Genomic DNA, 17,744 nt, shown 5'->3' with positions numbered 1-17,744 from the left:
GGTTCGAATCCGGTGTTTTAGCCACTGCGTCAAGACAGGGTTGTTCCCCAGCTGGCTGAAAATATTTTGGAGCCCTCCACTATGGCACTCTCTTATTATTTAACCGTCCCTTACGGTGCGGTTCAAGTGTTCGCCCCGCCGGGGTGGTGCAGGGGTAAGACGCTCGACTACTGTGCCGGAGTACCCGGGTTCGATCCCGATCTCGGGGGCTGCGTTTCGATGGAGGCGAAACGAATACGTGTGCTGTGCGATGTCAGCGCACGTTAAAGATCCCAGGTGGTCGAAATTACTCCGTAGTCCTCCACTACGGTTCCTCTTTCTCTTTCCACTTTCACTCCCACCTTCCCCCTTCCCTTACGGCGCGGTTGAGGCGTCCACAGAAAACAAGTGAGACAGTTACTGTGTCTTTCCCTTCCTATAAATGAATCAATCGGTTCAAGTGTCCGCTCAGACATATATAGTTCGCATTTTCTTTCCTATGAGCCAATTTGCATTTTACTTGCACACTTAACGATGTCAGTGGATGGTAACGAACTCCAGGTGGTCGCAATATTTGGAGCCCTCCATTACGGCGTCTCATAGCCTGAGTCGTTTTGGGGCATTAAATCCTATAAATAAAACTAAACTAGAAGTCCGTAGTTTGATTCGGGAAAAGAAAAGTGCTGTATTTGCCTCTCTTCTCATTAAACACCCGAAGCGTACATATAAACGTTAGGCTATTTTAGTAGGCTCCGAACTTCCTCCACTAATAATGTTTAGGTCATTCACATATTGGAAGCCTGCCGGGGTGGTGCAGTGGTTAGGGCGCTCGACTACTGCGCCCAAGGACGCGGAATCGAATGCAGGTCTCGGTGGCTGCTTATCGGTGGTGGCGAAAAGCTAGGCGCCCGTGGGCTGTGCGATGTCAGTGAACGTAAAGAACCCCAGGTCGTCAAAATTTCTGGAGTCTTCTACTACGGCGTTCCTCATAGCCTGAGTCACTTTGGGACGTTAAACCCCAAAAACAAACCATATTGGAAGCCAACTTAATAACAACACAAAAAACGATGCATTGCATCCAATATCCAATGTTTGCCCTTGATACAAGTGCCGCATGACGGCATAGAAATTGTGTAAACATTCGACAGATCGAATAAATTACATTCACATAACGTTGTGCTTATATAGATAGCATAAATTACAGTGACGAGACTGAAAACCCATTTGCGTCACAAATCATAACACTCTAATTGAGTCTGCTGTCCACAGGTCTCGGTTCGATGCTTTGGTACCTCGATGACTGACTACTGCCACGAGGCTTGCTGGTTCGTCCCTTCTTCACATTCCGCCAGTTCAGCGTCTGCTTCATGAAGTCCACACTCTGAATGGAACCCGCAGCAGACAAAGGGCTGGCCAGAGTTGGCTTCTCCGATGGCTGCTGTGAAAAGAGCTGGGCATGGAGCAACATAAAGAGCGTGGTCCCAGCTAGGGCGAAAAGCACATCGCCACGCCCAATGTCTTGCCGCACGAACAGTACTATGGCACACACCCCTCCCAAGCGGCCCAAACCGAAGAGCCAGCAACTCGCCCCGCAACGCACACGCGTCGGCACCATTTCCAAGACGTTGGCGAATATGAGGACTTTGACCGCAAAAGTAAGCGGTTTGGCTAAAAGGAAGAACAATGTCGTTACGTAAGCGCATCCCAATGCGAAACTCAGGCTTATCACGCAGGAAACGCCACCGAGCGTTCCTACTGCTGCGGCCAGTAGATGTTGCGGTGAGAGTTTTCTGAACGTAGCGTAGAGCAGCGCGCAACTTGCGAGGTTGGTTCCGCTTGAGGCCCACTGGAACCAAGCAGTTGTTCCTAATATTACCCTGTCCTCGACGGCCATCAATGAGTATTGTGAGAACGAAGCAGAGAACGATAAGCCGATCATCACGAACGCGGTGCGCTGTACTGCCTTCGCTCTAGTTACGTCTCCTGCTGTGAGCAGCATGCGCATTTCGGTCCTCTGAACCTCTGCCTTGAGCATTTCCAGCATGCAGTCAGTGTTCGAAACGGGAAAGCGATTTTCTTTGGCGGCAGCGATCATGAGCATTTCGGCTCTGGCCACGTCGTTTACTGCAATGCACCAGGGGGCTGACTCGTGCACTGCGGACACCGCATACAACGTGAGGACAGTCGGGGACAGCATGAAGATCTGGAGAACTATCCAGTTCAGCCCTCTGAGCAGCCGTGCCACAGCAAGCCAAACCTCGGCAATCAGCAAGCCTGCGCACATGGCGGCACACAGGTCCCTGTTCCTGTTCTCGTGCGTGGATGCCTCAAAGAATAGTGTGCAGGCGAGGACGGCGACATTTGCCACACAGCCAGAGTTGAGAAACCTTGAAAGGACGTACATGTGGTATGATGCTGCGAAACATCCGCCCATCGTGGCCAGCTGCAGCACCGCCATCGCTGTGAGGAGCACGGGCATCCGGCCGACTCGGTCCGCCATCTGCCCGACGGCAGTCATCGCAATCAGCGAGCCGGCTATGTAGAGGCTCTCCGCCATGGCGCGCAACCAGCGTCTGTGGCAGACCAAGTCCCACTGACTTACGATGGTCCTCTTGCTGTACTCCGGGTCGTAGTCCCAACCATCGCAGTCAACAATCAGCGTGTCGTTAGGGTGACCCGGGTGTTTGTAGGCGCTGTATCGACTGAAGCGACCGTCCGCCTCTAGAGGGATTGCCGAGTTCCTCCAGGAGGCCGCAGGCACCTTCATTTCACCCTGTGGCTGCTTGCACCAGTGGTCGACGTCACCAGAGATGAGACTGAAGGCGAGGGTGTGGCACTGCATTGCGCACACGGAGAATATAACGAGATTGAAGAACCAGCGCTGAAAATGACCATGGCCGAACACATCACTGCAGTCATAGCAGTCGCTCGTCACTAAGTCTACTCGACTGAGCCTGCGTCTAGACAGCAGAAGCATCTTAGACGTTAATACGGGAGGTATTTGTCGCTGCCCTAAGCTGAACCACGGTCTTCTTCTTCTGCATTGATATATGGCACATACCCACGAAGGGGGATTGGCCAGTGTTCAGTGTGGACTGCCAAATGTCCTACTCAAACTGAATTAGTGCAATAAAGTAATTTTAAACTAAACAAAAACATAAGATTTAAGATCACAAAATTGATTGAAAGGAAAAATACGAAGCAAAAATTTGGAAGTTTGTAAATTTGGAATACAATTAGGAAGGGAATCTGTCTGTAGCTGTGATGTAGTTATGTTAGTACTGACAAATTTGAGGCAACGCAAATCCTTTCGCACTCGCACCGAAGGAGAGTAGAAGCGGGACCGACAACGTAAATCCCAAGCGTGCAATTGGAGTTTCTAAATGCACCCTCCTCTGATGTGAAAATCATTCGGCAAGCGAGAAGGAAGTGATCAATATTTTCAATCTCACCGCAAGCCTCACAAAGGTTTGTGGGGCTGATCCCGCATCTACATAAATAAAGATTTAGGCGAGGAATCCTGCATCTCGTGACAGTCATCGTTACCTCACACTGCCGTGATTTACATGAACGAACTTTCCATGAGTATATGAGATGCTGGTATTCGGCTGTAGATAGCAAGGTTTCATTGCACGAAGCGGCTAGGTATTGATAACGCTGAAAACAGGACATTCCAAAAATGGTGATATTAGGGATGGTAAATGAAACGGGTGCATCAAGAGCTGATTTAGCCAGGAAATCTGCCGCCTCGTTCTGGAAAATAACGCAGTGACCGGGGACCCAGATGAAGCGTAGTTCTTTCACCCACCCCGATATGAAATACTTCAGTGAGCGGCTCAAAAGAGCATCCCGTGCTAACTCCAGTGACAGCAAAACAGAAAGAAAGTCTGATAGAAAAAATATTTTTGATTGACTGCAGGAAACGTTTAGTAGTACTAGCCCAATTGCCATAAACTCTGATAAAAATATCGGTGTGTAATCCGGGATACGCACCGAAAAACTCCAGGAAATAGACTCTGAAAAAAATTCCAGTCGCTGCTTTCTGCGCAGTCACAGACGTATCAGTGGCAATTACAGTGTGATCAGAAAACTTTTCAAGGTGATCACATAGGAGACTGGCTATTAGACTTGAAGGTAAGTGCTTCACATTAGATGGAAATGTAGAATCATAATTTATATCCACAAAGGACGTTGAGCAACCAATAGAACATATAGAACCGAGGTCCACACCAATGTTTGCTAAAATGCTCTGCGTGAAAACAACCTTGGGCATGCAGACCCTTGGCCACTGGTGAGTGAGAAAGAGGACGGGGTTTGACACAAAAATAGGTATAGCCATACCTGGAGTAGCCTCAAATGATCGCAAGAATAATCTAACAGTTAGAAGGCGGAAACGGGAGTTAAGGTCCGAAATGCGGGCCTGCAAGTACAGAACAGTGGTAGTGGCTGAGGAAGCCTTTTGGACACTCAGAAAAAATAATGGAGTCAAATTCCAGAATCGGTCTCACATAGGCTTTGTACAAAAGTAGAAGAGTGTCTCGACTCATACCAAATTTCTTATTACTTATCCGTATGAGCCTACCAAGGGCACGCTCACCTTTCTGAACATTAGACTTGATGTGAGGCCTCCAATCCATACTAGCATCAATACGTAAGGCCTAAATACCGCACAGATTCCACTTGAGGTATGACATCTGAGCGGTAGTTTAACGAAACATATAAGGGGGTTTTGGTTTTAAAAATTAGCACAGTACGTTTGGACACATTTAAAACCAATTTAATTTTGTCCAACCAGACCTCAAGTGCGTTTAGGTGAGCCTGTAGTGAACGATAGAGGTCATGAATATATTTTGCAGAGGCGAAGAATGCTATGTCATCTGCATATACATATACAGTGACATCAGGATGAACCGGAATATGGCACATTAATATATTAGAAAAGGAGTGGTGAGAGCCCAGAGCCCTGGGGCACCCTTCTTGTCTGTGCATAGGTATCTGAGATTAATGAGCCATCAGTGCAAAAGAATTGTCGTCCTTTCAAAAATTTCCTGATCCAAGCATAAATGTAGAACGGAGGACGTAATAAGGACCACTTGATTAGTAGAATGGAATGTTCAATGCTGTCATAGGCGTTAGCTATATCGAGCGTCACTAACGCTGATACCTCCTTGTTGCACATTGCAAGGTGAATCCTGCTTTATAAATCTACATGTACAGACCATATTGAGCATTCATTGCGGAAACCAACCTGGGAAGAACTCAAAGCATTAACCTCTGAAATATGCTTTGAGAGGCGGCCATGCACAATTGTTTCTATTAGTTTTACTAGATTCGAAGTCAAAGCTATCGACCGAATGTTTTCAACATGAAGTCCTTTACCAGGGTCTTTCAAGAGCAATATAATTTTCACCACTTTCCAGACGTGCGGCAGCCATGCAGATTCTAATGATTCGTTGACCAGATCCAGGAGATACTGAGTGAATTCATTTGCTCAAATTTTGAGCACACCTACCGTAACCCCGTCCCAACCTGGAGCCGAATTTGCATGGAAGAAATCACAGATAGAAGTTCTGACCTTTCAACCTCAACATAGTGTGAGCAGAAAATGGGAGCATGCAAGGAAACTCTGCACTGCTCCTGGAAACGTAATGCGTGCCCTTGTGCAATTGGTTCCAACTCATCCTTTGCCTCCTGTGGAGACGACACTATTGAACTTAATGACTGAGAAATGAGTGAGTTTCTATTTCGTTCCATGAAACGATACAAAGCCTTCCTGTGCTTAGGGTTTGACAAATAAGTATTTAAATTTTCATTGTACTCTTCCTTTGCCTACGCTATGGCTCTTTTAAATGACGCCGAACAAAATTTGTAGTTTATCCAGTTTACTGGGCTCTGGTTATAAGAAACCACGGTCTTGACTAAACATGCGGCATTCTTCTTCGCTCTTTTCTTTTTCGCGGCCAAGAGACAGGCGCGTGCCTGCAAGGATAAATTGGTCAAAAATATTAAGAACTTAAAAATCAAGTTCGAATTCTTGTCGATCTCATTACGACCTAAAATTGCATCTACCTTCAAGTTGTGACAAAAAATTAGTATACGTAAGTTTATTTAAAGCAATAACCGCATGAGGCCATTTTCCCTATCGATTCGTCGCGCGACGACTCCATCGCGTATCGTTTCCTCTGGTATTATATATTTGCAGTATACCAGACCCTATGTCAGGGCCTGAAACGTCAGTGCAAGCTGTCTCTAACAAAAGTCAGGTGTAGGACTACTCTCCTTAATTCTACCCCCCCCCCCCCCAAGTCTGGCTCCTCGCCCGCAGCCATGTATTCATACTGCAGTGAACCCGAGTCACTGGATCATTTTTCCCTCTACTTTCACTGTTTCGCGTCCTTCAGTAAAGTTTTCCTTGAAATTCCTTGTAACCAAATAGTTATATCTTTGACTATTTCAAATTTCTTTCAATTGAACCTACTGTGCAGCTAGGCTTTACAGGGGCACGGATCGCTCCCTGCGGTTCATAAATTTGTTAATCCCTCTGAAAGAATTTCCTGCTAGGTTCGCCGATTCTGGTCTCTACCATTTGTTTCACATTGAGTCCAAGTTATTGATTTGTTTCCTATTGTTCAGTAGGGCTTTTTGTCTATCATAATATAATATACTTTTTTATCTCGTCACGCAATATAATACCATTTCAGACGCTGTGGTCATTGTCCCTTGTGTGTATGTGCAATTATCCGAGAGCACAATTACCCGTGCGAATAAACGGAGCTCGGTAACTGAGCGTTTTAAGTGTTGCTCTGTTTCGGCCGTCTCGTCGTTTGGTAAAGGGGAGTATAAATATGCTAGCGTCATGTTTTAAGGCTAAACAGCAAGCGCTGAAAAATATCTGGCGTTTTTAAGGGACACGGTGCAGTGATGTGAAACTACACTATGCGATGCACAACTTGTAAAAAGTGACTTTCTATCGCTCCTTTTGTTATTAATCCCCAAAACCTACCCACAATAGCCTTTTGTATCCTTTATTAACCTGCCAAGTTTTACAGAACTCGACGCGCTCATATCCATGGGTCAGATGTTGTTGCGACTCTAGGAAGAAGTAAAAAAAAAAATGCACGGCCCAGCAAACTGTCTCTGTATCTAAGCCACCACCATTGCCTCGTGCAAGCAGAGAGTTAAGAGATGAGGTGAAAAGAAAGATAAAGACACGCGTCACGACAGCCGTCGTTCGCAACCGTAGCGGCGGCGAGTGCACTGACGGCATGTATAATAGATACAAATACAATAGCTGCAAGCAGATTGCGCCGCAAACGGCGAATTCCACTAGACTCCCAACCCTGCTCCTTGGCTCAGATGAAGCGAGTATCTGCAGGTTCCTCACTTAAACGGCAGTAGGAAAGCAAATTCCTTATGGCAAACTTCTCGAATAAAAAAAAACACAAATTTTCTAAAAAAAAGGTATAGCGGAAGTTACATACAGTCTCAAAGCCTTATGCGATTTGTTGCTTCGCGGCCTGCTGCCTATCGAGCGGCGAGTGGCTTCCCGTCATGGCGAATCTCCGCCTCATGCGGTGAGCGCTTAAGAGTGTTGTGCGACAGCTTCCTTGTTGGCGTAGAGGCAGCGTGTCCGGATAGCGACACAGGGGACAAACATTTTATTCCAGCCCTTGAGCGACAAATTCTTCAGTTGTGTTAAATTCGTTAGCTCTGACGTCAAGTCCCCCTCTTCCAATCAGCATCTTCTCGACGCGGCGTCAACGCCACATTTCTCTTCGAAAGAGATCACTAATGCTATTGCGGTAATAATTGTGTCGTGTCTTTCTTTTGACCGCAGTGTAGGTTTCGTTAGCATTCTTTGTCGCTGTCGTAATCATGGAGGTGCGAAAGGCAGTGCGAAAATAACTGATCATACTCAGTGGGCCTGCATTGCCTTATACGTTGCGGCGGCTCCTGATTCCATGTAGCCCTTAAAAATGCAATACAACGACGTCAGAGGCAGCACCAAATGTTGGGTTACTACACTCTAAGCATAAACAAGCCCAAATAGGAGAATAAATGGCTGACGTCGCCTTTTATACTCCTTCGATATTATGAAATTCCTTGTAAGAAGTTGAGGACACCGCCTTTTTTACTACTGTGAAAAAATTAAGAAGTGAAATTGAGTCTTGGATGATTATGCTCCTTCTACAAACAGGAGTTTATTGCCAGAATGGATACTCCTCGATATCTTAAAGGGCTTTAAAAACTCCTTCTTCAGCGTCTAGGCACTCGGCCGCCGGCTGGCGGCAGCTCACTCTTCATCGAGCTAGCAGGTTACAACGCCATCATCGCTGCTGGCTCGTTTGTCGCATTTGCTTGCGTTTTGTAGCGAGGATCACACTACGCTAGCCAGCAGCGCATTTCGTCGTGTGTAAACCAGGTCCCTAATGCGCATGTTCGGAAACCAGAGAGGAGCAACAGGTGCGCTGCGCATGACATCAGAGCTCGCCGCCGCCGCGGCCGCGTGCCGACTCCACCCCGCAAAATCACGTGTGCTCACTCAGACTCACTCAAAAAATTTGGTCCATCTGCGGGCTCATTCTCACTCAGACTCACAAGGCCCGGACTCACTCACACTCGTGAACTCAAACTCACGCAAGCTGGCGAGTCACTCGGGCTCACTCAGACTCATAACTAATCTGGGCTCGCTCACTCATCTCGACTCACTCATTTTTGACTCGCGACTTATCTGCACTCACTCACTTCAACTCGCGACTCATATGAACTCAGACTCATCATGTACTCACTCATTTCAACTCACGACCCATTTGAGCTCACTCATTTGGACTCATCGGGACTCACTCATTTCAACTCTCGACAAGCAACGAGCGACGGTCCTAAAGCTTGTATATGTAGGCGGAAGGCAGTGTTGAGAAACACGAGGGAAAAAAAAAGAAAAAAAAATGTGCAACAATACAGATTAGACTGTTTTCTTCAGTAATGAATGAATTGAAAGGTTACAGAAAATGAAAAAATATGGTAGGGATTATCTCTTTTGAGCTCAATATAGTACGAAAGCTTTGCCTTTTTAGCTATAGCACGGGCAAAATGTTTGATATGGCTATGGCCGCTTTGGTGGTTGCCGTCTTGTCGGGCACAGTCTATTAAGATTAGATACCAATTATAAAGGTGATACTTCGAAGGCGGCTTGGGCCAAATTCTGGAAATGGTCATGCCCAACTTATAGGTAACCATAGTGCCGATGATGGCCAATGCAATTAGGAACTGATTTCTTTTCATGTAAATTGGCCAAAATGAAGTTTCGAGGGTTGGTAAACCGTGTGTGACCCAAACCAAAATTTGGAGGTCGCCATCGTGTTCGCCGTACTCGAATTATGTTGTCCGTTCATTTTGGTCCGAAATCGGCTCAGGTCAATCTACTGCATGGGGTGAGGAAACCAATTTGAGGGTGGGCCCGGTTCGCCATAGTCTTGTTCGCCATAGTCATATTAAATTGGACAGATTTTGCCCAAATGAGTCCAGGTCAAATTTCGGCGGTGGGTGGGCAAAATATAAGGCGGCCATGGAGGTCAGCATCCTGGTCTCCGTAGGCGAATTATGTTGGACAGGTTTTGGACCAAATCGACCGAAGCAAAATTTCAGCTATACCGGAATGCGTTTAAATTACACGCGTACGTAGCCACGCATTTGTGACCTCCTCAAACAGCCTACCCAATTGGAGCAATGGCACACAAAAAGAAACATCGGACAACATTCTTGGTCTGTGGTGGTGAGCCTGTGAATTCTTTCGCAATAAGAAAGAACATTAAAAATGTGGTTACACAATGGTCTCTTCGAACTTAGCCTGATATTATTAGTTATGCACGGCTAGCCTGGCTCGTTGCATCGCTGTGCACCTAAACCGTGAAATCCTTTTCGAGATATTTCGGAGTAAATAAACAGCAAAGAAAGAACGATATAGCCACCGCAATACAACACCCTAACGAGAACAAATGTTCGATTAGCCTGCACAGTCACCAGAGTCAAAATAATTGCGTAACAGAAAACAACGAAATTGCTCTACATCATCAGCTCACCAAGAAGCTTATTCATTATTAGAATTACACAGGCAATTCGAGTCCGCTAGGATCTAATTAGCGACCTGTGCCCGTTACTCACTCGATCACTTCAGATCATGATTCTTCAACCTCTTAGCAAGAATTCATTTGATTTCATAGGAACTTTCTAGGTCAGACTCGGCAAGACTGAGATCATAATCTGAATGTGAGTCCGGACTCACTCACGACACAGATCATGATCTAAAAGTGAGTCCGGACTCACGACTCAGATCATGATCTGAATGTGAGTCCGGACTCACTCAAACTCAGATCACAATTTGAGTGTCCGGACCCACGGCTAAGATCACGATCTGAGTGTGAGTCCGGACTCACTCACTAATCAGATCATGATCTGAGTGTGAGTCCAGGCTCATTCACGACTCAGATGCTGATCTGAATATGAGTCCGGACTCACTCACGACTCAGATCATGATCTGAATGTGAGTCCGGACTCACTCACGACACAGATCATGATCTGAGTGTGAGTCTGACTGAGCCCGAGTGAGTCGACTCATGAGTGAGTCCGCCGACCTACGGCCGACTCCACTGCCGACGCAGCATAGACGCCCGAACAAAAAGAACGTCTTGACAAGCGGAGAAGTCAAGATGCAGAACTCAACGACAACAACAACAACAACAACAACAACAACAACAACAACGACAGCAACAACAACAACAACAACAATAATAATAGTAATAATAATAATAATAATAATAATAATAATAATAATAATAATAATAAAGAGCACTGCAGAATCTGCATTGGAGTAATGCGGAACCACGGATGCTGCTGCTGATTGCTTCTAGTTGCTTAATTCACTTCTTGTTTACCAATTTAGTCTTCGATACTTTCAAATTACGTGCCAGTTCCTTCTTTTGCCCCTTTTCGACTGTAGTTCCGGTTGCGTGACGTCACATTCTTGACGTAAAATCCACTACGGCACCCCTTTCTCTCTTTAAACTTTCACTCCCATCTTCCTCCCTTCCCATACGGCTCGGTTCAGGTGTTCACAATACAAGTATGACAGATACTGCACCTTCCTTTCCTGTGAACCTGTTATACCAATTAATTAACTTCGCCTATTTATTTTTGGATACAACCTTACGTCACCCTGTATCGATTGCCACCACTCATTAAACTCTACCACTTCTCAATTACTGCCCCGCTGGGGTGGCGCAGTGGTTACGGTGCTCGACCACTGTTCTCAAGGATGCGGGATCGAATCCCGGCCTCGGCGGCCACTTTTAGATGGAGGCGAGAAGCAAGGCGCTGTGCTGTGTGATGTCAGTGCACGTTAAGAACCCCGGGTGGTTGAAATTTCCGGAGTCTTTTACTACGGCGTCTCTCATAGCCTGAGTCGCTTTGGGACGTTAAACCTCACAAAACTAACCAAACCAACTTCTCAATTACTCACAACTGCTGCGGACACGGTTTTGTGGACACATTCCGCAGACAGAAATCTGTGAACATAGCGTAGTAATGTTTAGAAAATAATAATAATAATAATAATAATAATAATAATAATAATAATAATAATAATAATAATAATAATAATAATAATAATAATAAATTGGTTCAGAGGAAAGTAAAGGAGCAGTGTGTCACACTTGCTCCCTGGGCACCTAAACTGTGCTGTAAAGATAGGGAGGAAGGTGAAAGATGCAATGAAAAGAGAAAACCGGAAACGGTAATGGAAGGTTATGGAGTAATTTCGACCACCTGGGGATCTTTAATGTGCACTGTCACCGCCCAGCACAGGGGCGTCTCTCCGTTTCGCCTACTTCGAAAGGCAGCCGCCGGCAAAGCGTAAATAGCGGCGCATAGCGGCAGCAAAGAGAGAATGGGCGTAAGAAGGTGAAGAGAGCGCCGGAGACGCCGAAACATAAAGACGAACGGCTTGCCAAACGGTGATTACAGACAGCCGAGCATAATAGACGGAGCATATATAACCACTGAGATGAGGCCTATTGAAGAGTTCAGTCAACGGGAACCAACAGAAGAGGATCTGAAGGCACGTCGTAACGGATCACTCCATTCGGGTTTCCAAACGTGCATCCGCTACCAGGAAATTTGAAGCAGACTGTGAACAATCCGTCTGGACACGTGTAGGGTGTGCGAGAGACTGTCTCCACACCGGTGAGTAATCCAATGTATGAGACTTCTAAATCAAAATACTGTATAGAGATAATTGACCGCTGCATGCCAGTTCACAGATCATCGGGCAGTCTTCGTCTGTATCAAACAAAATGAATAAAAGATGTGTATACCCAATATCTCTCATTGCCAAACATAAATGACCACAACAAGCTCAGCCAGGGAAAGTATGTACCCCTTGCTACGTATATCGTAAATCTTTTTTTCGCGCGGGCTTACCGTCATAGAAGACACCGGGTTACCGACGCTTTCTGGAAAATATTGCTGCATAGACTGCCTCAGAAGACCGTGAAGATGCCAGCTAGTTCACGGAACGCTTTGTGCTGCTTCCCTGGCGCCACTGGTCTGCGAAGGCATAGCGAGCCGTAGCTTCACAGAGCCAACATGGCGGAGTGCGACGCATCGGCGTTCATGATCCCTGCCACCACCTGCCCTTCGACCGTTATTGTTTTGTGCATGCTTGCCGTGATACAAAAACTGCGCTCCATCAACCTGTGCAATAAAGTTCTTTTAGAAACTGGTTTCTTGGTATCCTGATTAGTTTGACACCTGCTCAGAAATGTTTCAGCTTTGATCGTTGGTAAGCTTCTTGCATAACAAAAGTGCAAAAATTAGCGCCTTCTGCTTCGTTTTTTCCCTTCCTGATTGCGAGGTCTTTCATGCTGCTGTTCAAACTGCCAATACCGAGAAGACATCAAAGAAAAAGATAAAAACAACTCGATAGACTCCGGCCGCGAATTAGAGGGCAGGAGCAGAAGAGAAGGCGAGCTGGAACTGAGAATGTGAGGGCCGCAGTGGACACGAAATGGATTACAATGTACAATGAACCTTCAAGCTCCCCCTACTTGTCCTCCCAGCTACGCGTACGCGGAACGACGACGCCCTAACAATGCGCCGCTGTGGCTTGCCCAATCTTCAACTGCAGGTGTACAAGAAGCTGGCCTTCAGTTCACGAGCTATAATTTCAGTTCATTGATTGATTGATTGCTTTAACGTCCTTTATTGAATAGGAAGGCTCATGGCCATGGATGGTAGAGCAGAGTAGGCAGAATCTTCATTATTTGCACAGGTCGTCACTTAAATCATATTGCTCTGACCAGGCCACTAAGGGCGCCATACTTGGCAAATACCCTCTATGTGTTAGCATCAGTGTCTAGAAGGGAACGATAGTTCAGGCGGTAGGGTTCGATCTCGGAGCGTCCAGTAGAAAAAGAAGGGCAATCCCAGAGTATTTATTTATTCACGTTACCCCTACAGGCCCTCCAAAGGAGGGTATTACATAGGGGGGGGGGGGGTGATACAATTGTAATAAACAAGATGAAATTATCAACAATTACAACAAAAAAAACACAAATAAATAGTAGGTATAACATCAATAGAGATAAAGAAAAACAACAGCAAAATATTCTACACATTTCCGTCACAGCGAAGTAGCTGTTGGAATTTGTCAGCTTCTGTGGCAATGTGCGATAGCAAGTTATTCCATTAAATGATAGTGCGAGGAATGAATGAATGAGCATAAGAAGATAAATGACACTTTGTGCACTTAACTTTGAAGGCATGATCAAGTCGTGGAAATATGACATCAGGTGACTTAAACAAACCACTGCGCAGTAGTGGATGGTGGTAAAGCTTATAAAAAAGTGTTAACCGAGCGTGTTTACGACGACATGATAAGTATTCCAGTTCAGCACGTTGTTTTAATGCACTGAAGCTTGTGAAAGATGAGTAGTCTGAAAGAATAAAACGCACAGCACGGTTCTGCAAGGATACGATGTTGGCGACAACATAGGCTTGATTAGGGTCCCAAATATCCGCGGCATATTCAATTTTAGGGCGTATTAGAGTTATATAAGAAAGGTTTTAACGTGGATAGGAGCGTGTTTGAGAGTACGTTTAAGAAGAGCAAGTGAACGCTTAGCAGCTGCTAAGGTGAAGTCAGTATGGTGATGCCATGTTAGATCAAATTGAAGGTGCACGCCAAGGTATTTGTAAGTGTTTCTTAGTTTTACAGCATTGTCACTGAGTGTAAGTGGTTGAAATTCAAGCTGTACGACGAGTGAAAGATATCTGTTTTGTTTGAGAAACATTTAGCATCATTAACCAGGATGAGCACCATGAGCTTACTGCGTTCAGATCAGATTGTAGGAATTGGTTAATAATGTTACGTAAATTACGCAGTCACCTGAGAAAAGACGAACTCTAGATGTTACATAGTGTTGTGCCGGTGGAGTTATCACACAATATGCCACCGTCAACAGGGTTGTGCCAAGGAATTGGTTGCGTAGCGCTCGTCACCCGTTTCGTGAACGAGGGCTGTCAGCTCCCTGGGCGGTAGCGATGAATCCGAGTCAGCGCTGGTGAGAGGACGAAAAGGCTTTATACACTATTTACACGCATTTACACAACGCGATCGGCTCTGGGGCCGAAAGCTAACATAGCCATACGCGACTGTTCTCGCGCATCGACGGCCGTAGAGATTCCGCCGCGTCCGCTCTCTCAGGAGGCGAACTGCTCCCGATGGACGCTAGTGACGAACTCACACTCGGAGTCTCGAACGGAAGCACTTGAGGCTCCGTAAACCGAGAAACCGTTGACGCTCAAATGGTCCAATCCGACTGCAGTACTTTCACAGGGCCAATGGGAGAGCTCGCTGCGCTCTTGCTTCAAATATGCCGCGGGGCGAGAAGCGGTCCACCGCCAGGGCCACGGCGCCGAGCTCTCTGGATGCTCAGCTCATTTTCAAACACGTCGCTTCTCTCTCCTTGGCACGGCTCGCCTCCAGTGCATCGGTGCATTGCAAAGAAGTATCCGGATTTTGTTAAGGAGGCGTTCGGGCGGCTTTGGCCGGGCACAACAGGCCAGTAAATCATTATTATAAATAAGAAAAAACAAAGGACTAAGCACGCTTCCTTGGGGTACACCCTATGTCACATAATTTGAAGAAGAGTTAGAATTATTAACGGAGGTGAACTGAGAGTAGATTAGATATGCCGCCGCGCGTTAGAGTCGTACAGTAGGGGCACGTAATCATTTTCTCTGTATACTGACGCCAACAGGCCATAATACATGGCGTGTAAGCCGCATGGGCGATGAGCCTATTCAAGAAGACTTCTCGACTTCGGTTGAGGTGGGTTTTTCGCTTAAAAGGTGGATCTGGTGTGGCCACCTGCATGCAATCCTGACTTAGGCTACGAAGACTGATCCGTGTATAGTAAATAAGGGCAAGAGAAGAAGTGTGTTTGCCGCCCAAGGTCGAGTAAAGATGAAGCAAGGGGGGTGGTGAAGTAAATGTGGACATCCCATCTGCCAAGGCAGCCGCGGAGTGTGCCGCCGCATTGCCCCCTGATTCGTCCGATTGATCTGGGATCCACTGAATAATGACAGTTCTGGTAGCCAGTTCGTGGCGTTTAAGGAGGCGCTGTATGTCCGTAGCAGTTGCATCTTGCGAACCCGGAGTAGCGATTTCCTTGTAGGCTTCATAGGAATCAGTAAGATTACGTATTGAATGAGTTCCGGCGCAAGGCACTTCTGACAACGCTCCCCAAATCGCGATGAGTTCAGCATGAAGAGGTGCATCTTGGGGTAGGTGGCAGACATAAGCGCCTGAAAGGGAATAGTTGTCATCGCATACCCAGTAATCGAAGCGTTGGTGTATATGTCAATGATATCAGGGTAGACCGGTAATAGTGCATAGTGTTGCGCGAAGAAAACGTTAGACCTGAGCGAAGTTAGTCTTCCACAGTTGGAGGATGGGAGTGCCATACAGAATTTTTCCTACCGCCGTTGATCGGGCCAGCGCACGGCAGGCATGTTGCCGCGCACCGCCGTGCCGGTTGGACAGGCGACGAACAGTGTGTAGCAGTGCTGGTCGATATACACAAAGCCTTTGACAATGTTCGCCATGATGTTATCCTGGAGGAACTCGCCAAACGCTTTCCTAGTACGCGCGCCCAAATCTGGATCCGTAATTTTTTGACATCCAGACCCATTCAGTTACATGGCAAAGCTCCGGTATGGGTGCCCAAAACCTATTACTTGGATAGGGGTGTACCCCAGGGCTCCATTCTTGGACCCATGTTGTTCAACTTGGCCGTGGCATGCGTCGCCGACAATCTGGAACTCGGCACAAGCGCAAGATTCGCTATACTATATGCCGATGATATTACTATCTGGACTGAGGCAGCGGATTACGCAAGCAAATATTCGATGCAGACTGAACTTCAGGCGGCCCTTCTTTGTCTTGAAGATCATCATCATCATCAGCCTGATTATGCCCACTGCAGGGCAAAGGCCTCTCCCATATTTCTCCACCTACCCCGTTCTGTGCTAGCTGCATCCACTTGACCCCTGCGAACTTCTTGATCTACAATACAGCGAAGCGCTCAAAATCACAAAGGACGAGGAGGGAACAGGGAACGTCCTTTGTGATTTTGAGCGCTTCGCTGTATTGACGATGAACCAACACGCCCAAACATTTTCCCTTCTTAATCTCATCCGCCCACCTAACTTTCTGCCGCCCCGTGCTACGCTTTCCTTCCCTTGGAATCCAGTTTGTTACCATCAGCGACCATCGGTTATCCTCTCTTCGCACTACATGTCCTGCCCATGCCCATTTCTTCTTCTTAATTTCTACTAGAACGTCGGTAACTTGAGTTATTTCTCTGACCCACTCTGCACGCTTTCTATCTCTTAATCTTACCCCTACCATTTTTCGTTCCATAGCCCTCTGGGTTGTCCTCAACTTAAGTAGAACTCTCTTGGTTACCCTCCACGTTTCAGCCCCATAGGTGAGTACAGGCAAGATGCAACTGTTGTATATTTTCCTCTTGAGCGATACCGGTAAGCTGCTAGTCATAATCTGCGCGTGCTTGCCAAATGCGCTCCATCCCAATCTTATTCTTCTTGTTAACTCCGTTTCATGGTCCGGATGTGCGGTTACTACCTGTACTAAGTAGACATATTCGCCTACTACTTCCAGTATTTCGCTACTTAATGTAAACTGCTGTTCTTTCCCGAGGCTGTTGAACATTACCGTAGTCTTCTGCATATTGATTTTGAAGCCTACCGTTCTACTTTTCCTGTCTAGGTCATCAATCATTATTTGCAGTTCATCCCCCGAGTTGCATAGCAAGGCAATGTCATCAGTAAATCTCAGATTACTGAGGTATTCTCCAACTACCCTTATCCCTAACTGCTCCCATTCCAAGTCTCTGAATACGTCCTCTAAACAAGCTGTGAATAGTACTGGGGAGATTGTGTCTCCTTGCCTAACACCTTTCTTTATGAAAATTCTGTTACTTTCTTTATGCAGAACTATGGTTGCTGTGCAGCCACTATCTTGCAGCACTTTCACGTACGGCTCGTCTACACCCTGATTTCGCAATGCCTGCATCACCGCCGAGGTTTCAACTGAATCAAATGCTTTTTCGTAATCAATGAATGCTATGTATAAGGGCTGGCTATATTCCGAGCATTTTTCAATCACCTGATTGATGGTATGGATATGG

General features: G+C 46.4%; 1 protein-coding gene across 1 annotated transcript; it reads right to left on the bottom strand.

Annotated features, from left to right (window-relative positions):
• Window positions 1-1,225: 1,225 nt before the first annotated feature.
• On the bottom strand, window positions 1,226-2,821 carry LOC146193860 (solute carrier family 22 member 7-like). Its single transcript, XM_084600638.1, has 2 exons — window positions 1,958-2,821; window positions 1,226-1,429 (listed from the first exon to the last, which is right to left on the bottom strand). Exons 1-2 carry the CDS (start codon window positions 2,819-2,821, stop codon window positions 1,226-1,228), a joined length of 1,068 nt encoding a protein of 355 aa, XP_084456764.1.
• Window positions 2,822-17,744: the final 14,923 nt, after the last annotated feature.

Source organism: Amblyomma maculatum, chromosome 4, assembly GCF_055883805.1.
Source record: "Amblyomma maculatum isolate TAMU_Amacu chromosome 4, ASM5588380v1, whole genome shotgun sequence".
Lineage (NCBI taxonomy): Eukaryota > Metazoa > Arthropoda > Arachnida > Ixodida > Ixodidae > Amblyomma > Amblyomma maculatum.
The sequence above is the reverse complement of the archived record's forward strand: the minus strand, read 5'-3'. Positions and strand labels throughout refer to the sequence as shown.

Bases quoted from the DNA above. Each gene is read 5' to 3' on its own strand.
- LOC146193860 (XM_084600638.1), bottom strand. From the start codon at position 2,821: ATGCAGTGCCACACCCTCGCCTTCAGTCTCATCTCTGGTGACGTCGAC. The intron at 1,430-1,957 runs GTAACTAGAGCG...CTCCATGCCCAG, and splicing joins TGCTGCTCACAGCAGGAGAC to CTCTTTTCACAGCAGCCATC.